The sequence below is a fragment of the Delphinus delphis genome, chromosome 16, assembly GCF_949987515.2.
Source record: "Delphinus delphis chromosome 16, mDelDel1.2, whole genome shotgun sequence".
Lineage (NCBI taxonomy): Eukaryota > Metazoa > Chordata > Mammalia > Artiodactyla > Delphinidae > Delphinus > Delphinus delphis.
Window position 1 is genome coordinate 23,544,633 of NC_082698.1, and position 16,469 is coordinate 23,561,101.

Below are 16,469 nucleotides of genomic sequence, written 5' to 3' on the forward strand. Positions count from 1 at the left end.
TTGAGCCACACCTTGGAGGATAGAGTATGCTGCTGGCCTCACCTGGAATTCTGTAATCCACCATGAAAATAACATGCCCTGGGTAGCTGCTGGTCTCAGAATGATGACAACTCATGGAACAGACTTCAAACAACTGAAGCCTGCATCCAAACTCCTAGCCCAGGAGAGCCTGGTCAGTCCCAACGGAGCTCATCCAAATCACAGCCAACCTGAAGACTCACAAGCAAAACATCAGTATATGTTGTCATAAGCTAGTCGTTTTTTTTTTTTCTCCCACGGAGCATTATTGCAGCCATAGTCAAATAATACAACAGATCAAGACAACTGCCCAGAGAGAGAACTCCCAGCCAGGTATATAGCTTTGATGTACAAAAATACATTTATTTTCAACAATTTCAAAACCACTGTCTGTTTTTTTTTTTTACAGTAGAAATATTCAAATGGAACGATAAAACCAAGAACAGTATATGTACATATACTGTATATATAGATATGACTCATGCATTTGTATTCCAGTGTTTAGTACAAGTATTGCAATTGTCTGCCCCATTTAACCCTTGAAACGAAAAAGCAAGATCTTTAGAAATATTCCTAATTCTGATCTATGATGTAGCCAGTCCGATTTCTCAAGGTCACATTCTCTCAGGGTCTCACAGAGAAGGATGTGAACAATATCCCACAAAAATGAACAGGTAAAAAATTCAGCCTTTTCTCCCATATATATATATATATATATATACAGTGTATCATTTTTATAAAACAAGTACGCTCAGGCTGATCCTGAAAAGAAAACAATGCTTACAGCATGGCTTAAAGTGACCCTCCTAAAAAGAACTGACACATGAACCGTGTGAACGGGCTGGGGTGCAGGAAAAGAGAACACTGGCTTTGAAAGTCACTTGCCCCAGATGCTAGAACTGCCTTCAGGGAACTGAAGGTAGACATCTGACTTTAAGGAAGTTCTGTACTTGTGTACATCTGACGAGCAAGCGGCACAGCTCTGCGAGAATCAACTTTGACTAAGATCGTTAGAGGTTACACCCCTCTGGGGCCTGCAGGGTCACAGGATCCCACGAAGGCCAACTCCCTCCCACCTCTAACTTCTCCCAGGCTGAGGCACTCACTGGGCTTAACCTAGTGCCCAAGGGACTTTTCTGGGGTAAGAAGAGCCAGAGAATTCCCCATAAGCATTATTCAATTCCATGGAATCCAACCGGAAAACAGAACGTCATCTTTTTAGATCCACTGCCTGGCTTCCTTAGAGAAAACCTCAGGCCGATAGCTATCCTCAACCTCATCCTTTTGGAGGGGAAGCCTTGTTTCCCCATATGGGTTTCAGTTAGAAGTCTGTAGTGGGCTTCCTCTGGCAACTTCTTTCACATCACTGATGGGACAAAAAAAACACCCAGGTTCTATGATGTCTCTCTCGTCCTTCCTTTGCTAGGCGTTTCAAAGAAGCCCTTCCCCCTCCCCCCTTTATATACAGAAATAGAAACCAGCGATGGCAGGGACACAGAGATGCAAGAGTTAAGTGTGACAGACAACTGGAGAGCATCCAGAACCCAGCGTCAAGCAGGCCTGGGGGTGGGTCAGCTCTGAAGGTGAGTGCATAAGCCAACAGACGCATCTTTCTTTTTTCTTTTTTACTAAACATTAAATTATTTCTCAGGAAATAAAGAGCTACTTACATTGTAACTATATACAATAAGCCATCTGCAGCTTGCAATGGACATGCACGGGGCAGGGCCTCTTCCGACAGGTGTGCACGCTTCCTGCAGCTACGCTCACTCCCCACCAACCTTCCTCCTGCAGACCTAACTGGGAAATGGTTTACGTTTTAGGTGCGTGCTGGGAGGGAGGAGGCGGGTACTGGTGATTTGGGCTTGTGTCGGGTGGGGGGAGGATGGGAGGTTAGTGGAAAGCCAACCCAACTTAAAAAATAAAAAGAAAGAAAGACCGCAAGGAAAACAAGATTCCTCGCGCTATCAATGGCAGAATGAAGCAAGAAAGCCATGGGAAGATGCATCCTTTGCCCTTAGCACAAATACAGTCATTTATTCTTCGTGTCTCATTTTAATCAGTTACGAATGCCTTCGCCTCCCAAAGCGAAGCGTCTGCCTGCTATTTATGAAGGGGCCCTTGGTAAACAAAAGGTAAAAAAGACATTTTCATTTTTCCATAATAAGTGTAATAGGAACCATCAGAAATAAAAAGTCAGAAAGATGGTTGACCACGTGGCTTGTTGGTATTAAACGCTAGTGCAGTTGGGGATCTCCTTTGTGCTTTCGCTGTTTGCAATGGTGGCAATGCCTCCTGCAGGGGAGAGAAGACAGAGGGAGGTAAGGATGTACCTGTCACAAGGGCGTGGGTCTGTGCTTTCTTTATTGCTAAATACCAAGCCACCTTAACGTGTGCTTATGCAATAGGGCACCTGGGTAGTCTATCATACCAGTTCACTGGCTTATCTTACCTATGTTTAACGTTTGCCATCTCCCACCCCAGCACACAAGGTAGGGGCAATACCTTGCCATCTTATACTCTGCTGATCACAATACTAACAGCCAACAGGTATTGAACACGTATTATGTAGCAGACACTGTGCTAATGATATATGTCATTTCATGATCACAACAATCTTAGAAGGCAGATGCTATCATTCCCATTTCACAGATGAGGAATATGAGGCACAGAGAGGTCCCAGAGCTAGAAGACTGGTAGAGCAAGAAAATGAATCCAGGGCTATCTGATGGCAGAGTTCCTATTCACGTAATTATTGGGATGTATAATGCTTTTGCTTTATAGAAAAAATAAAGAGAAAGTCCAACAGTAATAGTTGGCCTCATCCCTGTCCCACTCAGACTCCAGCACTTTTGATCTTGATCTACTTCTAAGAGAAGAAAGTTCTGCCAATTTCAGGTGGTCAGAGGTGGCGGACACTTTAAAGCATGATTATGTCGCTGTAGCCAACTGGTTTCTCCCCCATCCTCCAGACTAGTTCTGCCTGAAGGACAGGCCACATGGGCTGGCTGACTCAGGGTCTGGAGAACAGAGGATTCAGGAGCCTGGTGACACCAGCACACATACCTATGACCCGGGTGTCCAGCTCTTTGTCCAGCAGCTCCTCGGGCTCGGTGAAGTCACTGAGTGTGATTTTGGGGGCGTTTTCACTTTGGCTCACTGACCCAATCATCTCCTGCTCCTTGTCGTGCTGGACTTGAGCATAGATGTTAATCCAGGGGATTTTCCTACATGGGACAGAGCAAAATCAGATTACGATCACGGGGCATGCCCGACTGGGGCAACTGGGAAATCCTGGGTGTTAAGGTGGAGGAAGAAGCTATTTACAGGACCAGTGTCAGGGAAAGGGGCTGGCCACCCAGATACTGTCCCCATGAGGCCAGTGAACACAAGGAGAGACCCAGATGCCCAGGGGAGATGTAAGCCACAGAACTCCCGGAGACATGCACCTTCTTCTGAGGCACAAAACCAGCAGGTGTAAACAGAAGGGCAATGCTATCGACCAAGTGTGCACTAAAACCCTTAAAACATTTACCAGTTATTACGTTTACAAAGGGGCTGGACTTTGAGACTCATGAGGCTGTATCATAGTGAAGACAGCTTTTTCTAAGTTTGTATCAGTTTTGTCAATTCACATTGGTTTTCTTTATGAATAGCCATGAAATAAAAGACTTATAGCCATTGCTACCATTTTTAGAACACCATCCATGGGCCAAGTATCTTAAATACTTCCATAGTCAGTTTCCTCATCTGTTCAATAGCTTTCTTTTAGGATTGTGGAGAGGATTAAGGCAAGGATTAAGAGAAGCTAAATAACTTCCTTCAAAGACACAAAGGTAGGAGGTTTGGAAACAAGGCATACAGACTTGAGGTAGGAGGAGCAGGTAGGTTCAAACTGAAATCTGCTTGGAGTATTCATCTCCTGACCCATCTCCATCATCTCCTGACCCACTGTGTTCCAGCTTCTGTAGCCTCCTTTGACTTCTTCTGATCCTGCGCTTCTCAAGCTTCAATATGCTTATGCCTCACCAGGTTCTTGTTAAAATGCATTTGTTACTCTATGGGCCTGAACTGGATGGGTTGAAATTCTTCATTTCTGCCTAGTTCCCAGGTGGTACTGATGCTGCTGGTCTGAAACCCAAACTTTTGAGTTTCAAGATTCTGATACATCAGACTTGTCCCCACCTTGGGGACGAGGGGTGAATCAACTGTTCCCTCTGTAACACACCTCCTTCTACTCTCCTCGTGACGGTGTCCTTCAGAATTTGGCTTACATGTCACTTCTGAGAGGCCTCTCTTGACCACCCAATCTCCACCCAATCTCTCCTGACCACCCACTCTCTCCCATCATAAATATGTAATTATGGGATGGGTCTATGAAAGAAACGAATAGGGTGTTGGTTTAGGGTGATGGAATAGGCTATGTGTGTGGACTTGTTTTCTGTCTTTCTCTCCCACAAAAAGCCCCGTGTCTGCAAGGTCTACCTTTTCCATTTTCACTGCTCTACACTTAACTTAGCACAGTGCTTGGCATGTGGTTTACGTTCAGTATTAGTCAAATAAATGAATAAATGACCTCAAAGCCTATGCTCTTTCTATTTTCATATATTATGTTCTCAAACAAAAAAACCACACTTTTATCTTAGAATTTTACAGGTAGAAGAGCCCTCTCTTACCTCATTAAATGATGGGGAAATGGGTCTGAAGTCCAGACATTTCATGAAGCTGATTACCGGCATAGATGTTATTAAAACTTGAGACATCTGACACCTACCCCAAACCAGAACGTTCTGTGCAGAATCCCTCTGTTGCCCTAGTGCCAACCAGTGGTATTTTCAAGCATCTACATTCCCTTCCCTACTCCAACCCCACAATGAGGTAGAATGTGAGGCATTTAATAAGGTCTTCCATAGCTAATTTGGAAGGAAAGATCCCAAAATATGTTTAAAACATGGACAGTTTCTACTTTTCATTTATGTCCAGTTTTCGTGTTTTTAATGGCTGCTTTCCACACATTAAGGGAGGTGTCCTCCTGACTCCTACTGGTCTAAACCTGCTTACTATAATTTACAAGAACCTTAAGTGAAGAGATTCTATGTGAGGCAGCAAACCACAGGCTCCTCTAAATGTGTGTAATTAAAATTTCATGCTGGCCCTTAATTTCTTCTTATCTAAAGAGAAAGGCAGCCTAACGACTTAGATTTCTTCTAATCATAAAAGTACATATTACTCATGAACGTTGGGATCAACTGTAATATTTATTAGGTGCTGGAGGCAGTCAAACCATTCCTGATCACACAAGTCTGGGTACTTCAGAGCTGTAGCCAGAGGTCATTGCCTCCCCTTTTCTGCTTTTTTAATGATTGATACCTGTGAGGATTTGGATCCATTTGCCCTTATAAAGACTGTTCACTTTATTTTAATCTCTGAAAACGGGCATTTTTTTTCAATATTTTTAATAGATGGTTGGAAGGGAATGAATTTTATGTTACAACTTGCAGCATTTAAAATTTTTTTCAAATTGCTTTTTATTTCTTAACACATCCACTTGTAGGACCGTTGAGACAATAAGTCAAGACTAAACCCCGCTTTTGTAGATAAGAAAGGTGGGAAATGAGATTTAGAGGCACGTCTTGGGCTATACATTCATGTAAGTTTTAATAAGAGGAGTAAGATGGATCAATCCAAGTCAACTATATAAATTTCAGGTTTTTTTGTTTTGTTTTGTTTTGTTTTGCTTTTGCGGTATGCGGGCCTCTCACTGTTGTGGCCTCTCCCGTTGTGGAGCACAGGCTCCGGACGCGCAGGCTCAGCGGTCATGGCTCACGGGCCCAGCCGCTCCGCGGCATGTGGGATCTTCCCGGACCGGGACACGAACCCGTGTCCCCTGCACCGGCAGGCGGACTCTCAACCACTGCGCCACCATGGAAGCCCTAAATTTCAGTTTTTATTTGTTTGTTCCAACTATGATTAAGTATTAGAAGTCCGTGGGAGGAATTTAGAAAAAGCAAAGTAGGCTTTGCACTGTGATGAAAGCCTTACTGAAAAAAGGCTGGAAGAAATATAAAATTTCAAAACTTTTCTTGGATAATAAGAAAAAACAAACCTACAGTATAGAAAGAAGGTCTTGTTAGGAAGAGTTTTCAGAAAATAAAAGCCATCTCAAAATGATTTTTAATTATATTGACTAAGACATCACAAAATAGAAGTCACTATCCAAGAATAGGATCAAATGTGGTCACTTAACAGAGGAAGGAGAATAGAGTTCCCGTGATCCCCAAGATTCCTTTAAATAATTCTGTTCTTCCTCTATTAAGTGACTACTTGGGACACTGAGATTGTTTTCAGTGCCTGGCACGCAGCAGGTGCTCAATAAATGTTTGCTGAATAAATTAATGGCTTAATGAATTAATGCTGGAGATGGCAGAGAGAAAGTTTTGGGGTTTGAAAACAGCATGGCCGGTGATCTGGAAACAGAAACAGAATTACCCCCTCCCTAGCCTGTGCCATCAGTGTTTACTAGTCAGCTGTAGCTATTTAAATTTGAATTAATTGAAGTTAAATAAAATTAAAAATTCAGTGTTTCCACCATACCAGTGGCTACTGTATTGGACAGTATAGATTATGGAGTGTTTTCATCTTCGCAGAAAGTTCTATTGGACAGAAATGAAAGAAGCAGAGGAGACTCTAGGAATCATGGATAAGAACCCGACCTTTACTTGTCAGCAAGCTATGCACCCTCCACATAGCCATCACTGGAGTTCCAGGTGGTGAGGAGGGAAAGGAGACCAAAGAAACAAAGGGAGATCCAAAAGGACCTCAGCCAAAGGGCTTGGGCACTGGGAGGGAAACTTCCAGAAAAGGTGGCTAGAAAAGAAAAGGTAACTGATGATTGGTTACTCTTAATTGACTCAAACCGTTTATCCAGTTTGACTAGTATTTGTTTCCTGTATCCTGATTCCCTGCCAGGGACATACAAAGGGTCGGCTGATATCTGGGGACAACAGAGGTAGAATAATTCAGAGATGCCATTAACTGGCATAGATTCAAGTATTAAAGTCTGCACATTAAGAGATGGCGACATGAGTAAGTTGACTGTCTATGGAGTTTAGCAACATTTACAAGACAGCAGAAAACTTTCTAAGTCACAGGGCAGATCTTGTCTTAATTTGGAGACACCTGACACGAATACCTCTTTGCAGGACTTCTATTGGCCCTGGTCCTCAGCGAGCATGCAGGTCTAGGAGCCGGAAGGTGATACATTTGGGTTAATTGATCTTCAAGTCCCAGCAACCAGCAGGCTTCCCCACAACCAAATCCTTGAATGAACAAAAGTGTGCTTTGTGTGTAACTGAAGTACACCCATAAATGGGTGTTGCTTTGACCAGACTGTTCCTATACTGAATCTTTGCTCACTCATTGGATATGAAGGCTTTTCCCCTTCTTCAAAGGGAACATGGCAGGTGGGTTGACCCATCTTGATCCAAGAGGATGTGAACTCACATAACTGGTCTATAAATTGAACAGAAAGGTAAACCCCACTCTGTCCTTCTAGTGGAGAGTGTTTAAGAATTCCTGCTGTTTTGGCTAATGCTGAGATGTCTATTGAGTAAAACTGGTGTTTTTAAGCCTGAGAAATCCACTAGAGGAGAGCTGATGGGGGCTGGGGGCGGGGGAGGTAGAGTGAAGCACCTTTACCACTGATCTCTTCCAAAATCTAAAAGCATTACCTTCAGCGTCTAGAAAAACTCCCAGGACCAAGTTATACTTTCAAAACTCATCTGACAATAATTAATGATATTTTTACTTTACCCGGGCTTCCTATGAAGCACATTTCTATGCCACTGATACGTCTGAGCCCTACTATGTGCCAATTTGTAACAGAGGAGAAGCCTTTGGGAGGCATATTATTTATAGCAGCTTAGCTTTTGTGATTTTTTATTATGTACTAGATATAGATATTACTACCTTGAAAACATATAGCAAACCTACAAAGTATTATTGTTTTTCCATTTTACACATTAGGAAATGAGGGCTTAGAGAGGCAAATTCAATTGCCTAAGGCTGCAAATGTTGAAAGTTAAAATTGGGTCTGATTTTCGAGTTCGTACTCTTAACCAGCATATCTCTTGGTAGATGTATTACCTTATTCAAATAATGGTACAGAATTATTGATTTCAATTTCTTGTCTTTAATAAGTATCCTATTACATCACCCCACCTCTGGCCTGCAAAAATAACTTTTGAATACCTGTGGGGTTTGGTTTTCCTGATCAATTTCCCTCTAGAAACAGGACAAATAGGGAGGAGTATAAAATTGTATATTTTGGCATGCAAATTTAAACAGATGTTGGATATCAGCAATACAAGATAAGAAAATATGTGTATGCATATATGCATAACCAGATTTCAGCTGCAGTTTCTCCACTTAACCACCCTGAATGGGTGGTAAGCTGTAGAAAAAGATCTCTTAAATATTTGAGACCTTACTTTAGAAACTTAGGTGAGGTTTGAAAACCCCTCAAACTTCTCTTGAAGAGAATTAACTGATTTCATAGGCTACTCCTCATTTTCCTAACTCAACATAATTATAAACTGGGGAGCGTTCAGATTCTTAAGGTCCTTTATTCCCTGACCCTAAACCATTCCTGTTCTTCGCCAATGCCAAGCAGAGCTTCAGGGACAGTTAAAATCACCTGTTTAGGATGAGTTTAGGAATGTCGGTTACAGGAGGAATCAGCTCCCATGAATCTAGCCCCACGATTGAAACTGAGTGATGGTAGCACATACCTTTTAAATTTGTAGATCAAAAACACAGCCAGGCCGACAAACACCACTGACAAGAGCATAAGCATGGCTGAGCTGCTGTGCCCAGCACTGGAGTCCACCAGTGGAGCTAGGAAGAAAGAACAGACTTGCTCACTTGGAAGCTATTAGCTGGAGGGAGTATCTGTTGGAGAACGGAAGCCAGCTGGTCTCCATCCTTATATCCAGCCTCCAATTGTCCTGCATGCTATCTGGGCAGAGGAAGCTTGGCTTCAATGATGAGAATGGTACCCCTGATCTACAGCTTCTTAGGGATCTGCTCTGCCTGGGGAAACTTGCTGCTCCTTGTGTAAACTGTACACAGCTAAGGCGAGTAGGAATAGGGCTTGAATGTTCTGTCTCTTAGACAGCCCAGTTGCCTGTCAACATGATTATAGGTGGCCCATTGGGAACTCCGGATTAAACACTGATGGAGTGTTTCAATCTCTTCCTCTATACTGTTGTGGTAAAACACTGCTGGATGGGTACATTTGGAGTCTCCTCATCTGAAAAGTTTCTATTAATTAGAAACGTTTAGCACATAGGTTTTCCCAGAGAGCCAGAGGTGGATGCCCAATGGGACATGCCATTTTTAATCCTTTCACAAATCAACCACCTAAAGCTGGTCACTTTTTCTACTTAGAGTTACACATTATAAATCAAAGAGAGTTTTAAAGTTATTTGAGCTAGTCTTCCAACCAAGATTCACTGAATCAGAGAATCCTAGAAATGAAGAGAGCCTGAGGACTACCTCATATAACCCCAACTGTTATAGATAAAAAACATAATAAAGTCCAAAGCCCAAAGAAATTGTAGGTTTTTCCCCAAGATCATCCAGGAATTCAATAGCAAAGCCGCTTCTAAGAAAGTCTTCTCGCCACCTTAACAGGAAGTCTCAAGAAAGATGTGATTAATCTTTCTTTGCCATCACTACACAAAGCCATTTACAGGCATTTACGGAAAAGTGTTTGGTAACTATCTCCTCCCTTTTCTCTCCAGGATATCAGAGCACCATACTCATCCCCCCCCGCCCCCCCACAACCACCACCACCACGAATCCCAACAGGCACTCACCTAAAGTCAGCTGTGTGACATACACAATGACTTGAATCCCTGGCTTCAGCTCAAACTGGACTAAATTTTGGTTTAGAGCGTTAAACAGCGTCTCTACAATCTGGGGAGGAAAAAAAGGGAGAGAGAGAGAGAGAGAGGCTGCATGGGAAGAAATGTCATGTGACGGTGCTCCCTCATGGAATAAGAAACCAGGGTCAATAGGCAAAAAATGACCACGTTCACTCAGAGGACAGGATTTTGGAACATTTTTATCCATTTGGCTCTCCCAGCCCCTAGAGCCCTGTGAAGCCAAGGACACAGCTGGTTATTATTTGCTTATACTGGAGAGGAGAGTGAAACAGAGAGAGGCGTGTCCACAGTCACCTAGTGAATTCGAGTTGACAACAGACATAGCGGTTCCATTCAACTCCCAGTTCAGTGCCTTTTAAGCCTGTATAACTTTCCATAGAGAGACCTGTTGTGGGTCCCAATGAAAGAAAGTCAACCGACCAACCGTTAGTTCTTTAATCTGAACAAGCAATATTCACAGGGTAGCGAAGCCCCTGCCAGGATTAAAGCAGGTACATACACCCCAGCCCACTCCTCTGCTGTTTCCCTTTTAGAGACAATGGGAGGCAAACATTAAAGGAGAAGCTGTCTCCTTTCTAGGGATAATTCTTCCTCTTTACTTTTCCCCAGCAAGTCTCAGAACGCGTAACATTGATTTAATCACTGTGTAATTCCCACGTGGAAGCTGAGGCAGACTGAGGCTGTTGTCCCTAACTCTTATCTCGCTGTACGCGCCTTAATATCACAGCTGCTATTCATCACCGTAATTACCTATTTATCTAAATGGATGGATATCGTGGCTTCCAAATATAGTTCGCACATGCCACTTCCTATTTCAGAGTAAAGAGGTCTTGTAAAAGCGATGAACGCATTGAGAAGCTGAATTTATATCTGGCCAATCTCAATATGCAGCCCTTCAATGAAAGGATCCGCTTCATTTTCCAGAGAAACTGACCACGATGGCACCTGTGCAGCTCGCAGAGGACTGTGGATGGATGTGGGGATGGGGTGACGGCCAGGTGAGTAGCAGAGGGATGCGGAAGACATCTGTACAACGATTAACTCGTATGGGAGCAAACGTGTTTGATTCGCGCTGATTTTCAGCAGCCTCCTTCTCACTTATTTCTACTTCTAACTTAGCATCACAGGAGCATGGAAGGGTAAAGCAAAGCACGGCCAGTTAAGACCCCAGCAAGGGCAGGAAGAGAAGGAGAACCATGGGACCACCACTGACTTCATTTCTAGGCTAGTACGCAGATCACAAAAACTCTATGGCATTTGATAAGGACAGTAATTCACGATCCCTTTTGGGAACGCTGCTTCCTTAGTCAAAGCAAGATGAGGCAATCCACCTCTTTCCAAAGACACATGTTTACAACCAGTTCGTTTTCTTCCTAGAAGCAGAACTTCTATTGACTAGGATCTTTAAAGACAGGAAGCACATTTTCCCAGAAATAGATAGGGAAACTCAAATTCCTCTCTTCATCTCTTTTCCCCAGAGCAAGTCATTGGGTGGGAGACATGAGCAAGTTGCAGGAATGGCAACTGTCGGAATGAATGACTTCAGGGGTACTCTTCTTGCCTGTGTAGCTGAATGCTCCAGTGTTTATGCATTTGTGTTTATTCTAGGTAAGGCTGATTGCTCTCCAAAGCCCTGGGTGCTAGACAAAGAGTGACGGTCTGATGGACCCATAGGAAAGGGCTCATCTCACTTTTTGGCTGGAAATACTTTGTGTCCCCTTAGATTATGAGGTGGAGGCAAGTCTCCTACCAAGTTAGTTTTCTTTCACTTACTTGTTCCAGGTCGCCTTCATTGCCTTTCCTCCTCTCTGTCAAGTTCTTGGGGGGAAGGATGAAGAGCTCTGCGGAAGTGGGGAGGCCAGGGAACACGGCAACTAGGATCTGCTCTTCTGGGATGCTGGTTACCTGCAAAGATGTTTAGACCAAAGAATGGGGTCCTGGAGGAGCCAGCCTTCCCCAAGTCAGTAACAAGGATATGGACTATAAAGTTTTTTAAATGCAGCATTTAAGGCACAGTTTCCAATATATATCCAGGCTTCTTTTCTGTTTTCCCCTCGAACTGCTAGGTAGAGAATTATTAGTTTTACTTCCTCCTCTGCTCTTAGATACATTTGTACTGAAACTAAAATACTACTACAAATGATCTTCAAAATACTGTTTGCTGGCAATATTGGCAAAAGCTCCTCCCATATTTTCCATTTTTCTGCACTAAGAGGACTAGAGCTTCTGGTGAAAACATGAACAGACTGGCTGCAAATGAAGAATAAGAAGGTATAAACAAACATGGGAAAACGCAAATTAAAAAAAAAGAGCAAAGCTCTTGTTTTCACTTACTAAAGCAGGATTTTTTGTTAAGTTACAGTAGCTAATACTGGCGAGGCTTCAATTAGGAGGTTTCCTCAACTGTTGCTGGCAGCACTAAAAATTGATACATATTGCCAATTTGGTTTTCAAAAGACTTCCTGGAAGGTCATAAAAATATTCAGACCCTTCATTCAGTAACTGTAACTTGGAGTGTTTGTCCTAAAGAAATGATCCAAACTATAGGAAAAGCCATATGGAGGAAGAAACACTCAGAACATTATTTATGTCAGATAAATGGGGAAGACTCAAATATTCAAAAAAGTTAAGTAAATAATGGTTATACTACCATTAAGATGATAGTTAGTACAGTGAGGCAACGTGGAAAAACACCTCATGACAGCTGTATTCTGATCTATTACCTCACATTTCTTTGGTTACAACTCTATAAAAATAAAAAATATACATAAAAAATAAAACAAAGCACTAAAAGTTCTGTTAAGATGTTGAAGTACTGAATGAATTTTTCTATTCCTGAGTGTTTAGGAAAAGGATTATATTGTTTTCGGATAAAAACTAAACGTAAGCTTCCGTCTGAAGGCAAATTCCTTAAGAAAACAAAACTCTTGAGTTCTCCCATGTAAATAAAGAGTAGGCCTGTTCTTTCCTATGTGTCTCTGGAAGGTCTTTATATCCAGAACAAAACTTCTTCTGTCAATCCAAATACGATATATATAGTTTTTGACTTGGCTGAAACACCTGCCTCCTCCAAGAAGTCTACCCTGACTACCTTGCCTGCAGTGACCTGTTCCGTGTCCGTCTCTCGTCCCCAGCACCTCCAGATTACCATGAAAGGAACTTAGATCATGTCCACGGTAACATATGAGTATGTCTGTCTGCTACATTCTTTTCTCTGATAACTTCTTATTATATGTTTGTCCAGACATTCCAGGGGGGCGGGGGACGAACTCTGTGGCTACCTCATTGTTCCAAATGATGCCTGACCTGGAGCAAAGAATAGACACTCGACTGAATAGAACTGGAGGGGTTGTCTCCCATTAGCTCAGCTCTGATTCTAATTTGGAACTAGAGATCAGAGTTAACGCTTAGGAATGTGATGCAGGAAAGAGAGAGTGCCAACCTGCAGAGAACTAGCAAGCGGCAGTCAGAAGCCCGAAAAGCCCTCCAAAGTGGGGAGACATCCCCGTGCAGCCTGAAGAGGCTTTGCCAGATGCCTCAGTTTCCTCCTGGGAGGCAAGATGGCCTTGTCCTAACCAGCCAGGGGAAGTAAGTCTCAGAGACCAGACTGAGGTCAGACAATCACCCAGTTGAGAGAAGGGGATGAGCCCATGAGTGTTGTGGCTGGTGTGACCCTGTGTCCCAGGGAAGAGTGGTCTCGGGGTGCATCACTTGGTTAGGGACCTCGGAGGGACCTAACTCCAGTCGTACAAAATCCCACACAATCCTGGATGTTTCACAGTCGAAGGTATACAAGACCAATTTCATTCTCATCCCTCTCTAGGAACAATCTCTTTATAAAAAGATGTGAGGTGAAGTTCTTCTTGTGGACAACTCCCCACAGGAACGCTCTCATATCATTCTCTTTTATTGGTGCTTCTTCCTTCCTGGCAGCTCCTTCTCCGTGTCCTTCCCTGGATCTTTCTCTTCTGCCTTGGGAAGCGTTAGCATCCATCTCTGCCCTGGCCCCTCTCCCTCTCAGGGTGGGGTGGGGGGATCTAAAGAGCTCCACAGCCTCAGTTCCCACATTGCTACCTCCCACGGAAACCTCACTCGATCCCCAATCCATATCCTCAACTCTCTTGCTTATCTTTGTCCAGTTGTTTCTCACGTGCTCCAAATTCATATAAAAGACCAAATGATTACTGTTCCCCAAGCATGTTTCTCCTACACAGTCACCATCTTGATCAATGGCAAGGAAAACCCTCTCCTTCCTACTCTTAAAATCAGAAAGTTTCTCCCTCCCTCTCATCCACACTGTATTTTATTAGTCACCAAGTCTACTGCTCAACTGCCTAAGTAGCCTTTGAATCGTCCCTCTTCAGGATCACAGTACCCTTTTAACTGGTCATCTTTTGTGAAATCTCCCCCTACACTATTCACTTTCCCACCTCTGGAGCCCATCCTCTGTATTGCCACCAGAATGGGTGTCTGAAACATAAATCTATTGCCAGAAATTTTTACCTATATTGGGTTGGCCACAAAGTTCGTTCGGGTTTTCCTGTAACATCTGACGGAAAAACCCAAACGAACTTTTTGGCCAATCCAATATAATAAAGAAAGAACACTTTCCAGAGCCTACGGGATATATGTCAAACCCCTTTTGGCTCCTCAGACCCTTTACAAACTGACCAATCCATCCCTGCTCAACATCATTCACACCTGCCCTCATAACCTATAGATTGGCTACACTAAACTGTCATGTCCCAGATATGCTGTGCTTTCCACGGAGCCTGGCTTTGCACACGCTGTTCATTCTACCTGAAAGACATCATCCTCTCTCTGTTAACTACTATTTGTCCTTTAAAACAGAGTTCAAGTATCCCCTCCAAAGACTATTCTAACAGTTCACAAGTATTTACTGAACCACAAACGTGTGCGAAGCCTGAACTTTCCTGGACAGAGTGAACTGCACTTTTCTCTGTGCTCTTTTGAAATGCTGGCCATGCCTCTACCATAGAACTAGCTGCATATTAGACTTATCTCTACATTTGAATTGACCATGTTTTATTCGCTATTATAGTCCAGTGCCTAGGTGTGAGCAAAGGGTTAACAAAACCCTTTCAACTTTCAACGTTGTCTTAAGGAAAATATGACCTTGGGCAAATTCTATAACCCCAGAGTCTGCTACCATGCTCTGTTTCCTGACCTGAAGCCTTCTGATGGCCACATATGGTCAGTGGGAGTCTTGAAGTCTGAGTGGTTAAAAAACAACAACAAAAGCAAACAAACAAGCAAAAAAATCCCAAACCTTGGTGGGCAAACAGCCAACTAAATGAATGATATTAGTAAAGACTCAATGAGTGTCCCAGCCATCATTTCATGAAAGGGGTCAATTTGCTACCTTAGAAAACTTTAGGATTAAGATGGGGTCAATTTCCCATCCTTGAACACCGGATTGATTCTCTGTCTCTGTCTCTCTCCACCTAATCTCTCCATCTTTACTTCCCATCCTTCACTTCCCCCATACTTCTTTTCTCTCTCTCTTTTTACAGAGAAATAATCTTTACTTAACTGCGGAACGGTGGTTTGCATCCATGAAAATGTATTCTGGACCACAGCATCTTGTTCTTTATTCATAAACATTTAAGCAAAGAAAAAGCCAACTTACTTTCACCAGAGCCCGCTTGATCACATTGGCAATATCTTGCCTCCACTCCGGAATGTCAGGATTGTGGTAATCCAGATTAGGAGAGAATGATAAGAGTTGGGACTGAAAGTATTCTGCAAGGAGAGAGCGTGTGTGAGTGAGGCTGAGAGAGGGTGTGATAGGCAAGGGGACTCCATGATCACTGTGCTTTAGGCAAAGGGCACAGTCTTTCATGTGGCCTCATCTCAAATTCCTTCCTTTCAGCCTGTCTCTTGGCTTCTAAAAAAAAGTGGCATTTGGTGACTGGAAGTAAATTTGTGCTCCTACCATTTTTGTTTGTTTTTAAAATCTTAAGGACTTCTTCTTGTAAATGAACATTATCTGAAATGCAAGAAAATTGTGAAACTCCAGAAGAAGGGGACTTTTGCTGCTGCAGGTGGTATCACGCAGTGGCAACAATAAAGCATTAATAAATGAGCTAGATTAGAATGAAGGCTTTCTTATCCTTCCCTTAGTTCCATGGACCCTGCTAGAAAAACTGCCTCAGGGGCTTAGAAAACAGGTCAAAACCCTGTATCTAGGGTGTGGGTAACATTCAGTTTCTCAATCGGATTGGTAGGTACACAGGTGTGTCCACTTTGTGATAATTCATGAAGCTAAAACACTTATGATCTGTGCACTTCTCTGTATTTAAAAAGAATTTTTTAAATTGAAGTATACTTGATGTACAGTGTTGTGTTAATTTCTGCTGTACAGCAAAATGACTCAGTTGTATACATACTTTTTAATATTCTTTTCCATTATGGTTTATCCTAGGAGGTTGGATATAGTTCCCTGCGTTATACAGTAGGACCCTGTTGTTTATCCATTCTAAA

The 16,469-nt window shown here is 42.8% G+C and overlaps 1 protein-coding gene across 1 annotated transcript in view; it reads right to left on the reverse strand.

The window, feature by feature from the left end:
• Window positions 1-365: 365 nt before the first annotated feature.
• Window positions 366-16,469, reverse strand: part of SORCS3 (sortilin related VPS10 domain containing receptor 3) — a 576,395-nt gene continuing 560,291 nt past the window's right edge. Inside the window, exons 22-27 of the mRNA XM_060033570.1 lie at window positions 15,616-15,728; window positions 11,739-11,870; window positions 9,897-9,996; window positions 8,808-8,913; window positions 3,085-3,245; window positions 366-2,313 (exon numbers count right to left, since the gene is read on the reverse strand). Coding sequence (XP_059889553.1) covers window positions 2,249-2,313; window positions 3,085-3,245; window positions 8,808-8,913; window positions 9,897-9,996; window positions 11,739-11,870; window positions 15,616-15,728 — 677 coding nt within the window. The 3' untranslated portion in view covers window positions 366-2,248. The remainder of the gene's footprint in view (window positions 2,314-3,084; window positions 3,246-8,807; window positions 8,914-9,896; window positions 9,997-11,738; window positions 11,871-15,615; window positions 15,729-16,469) is intronic.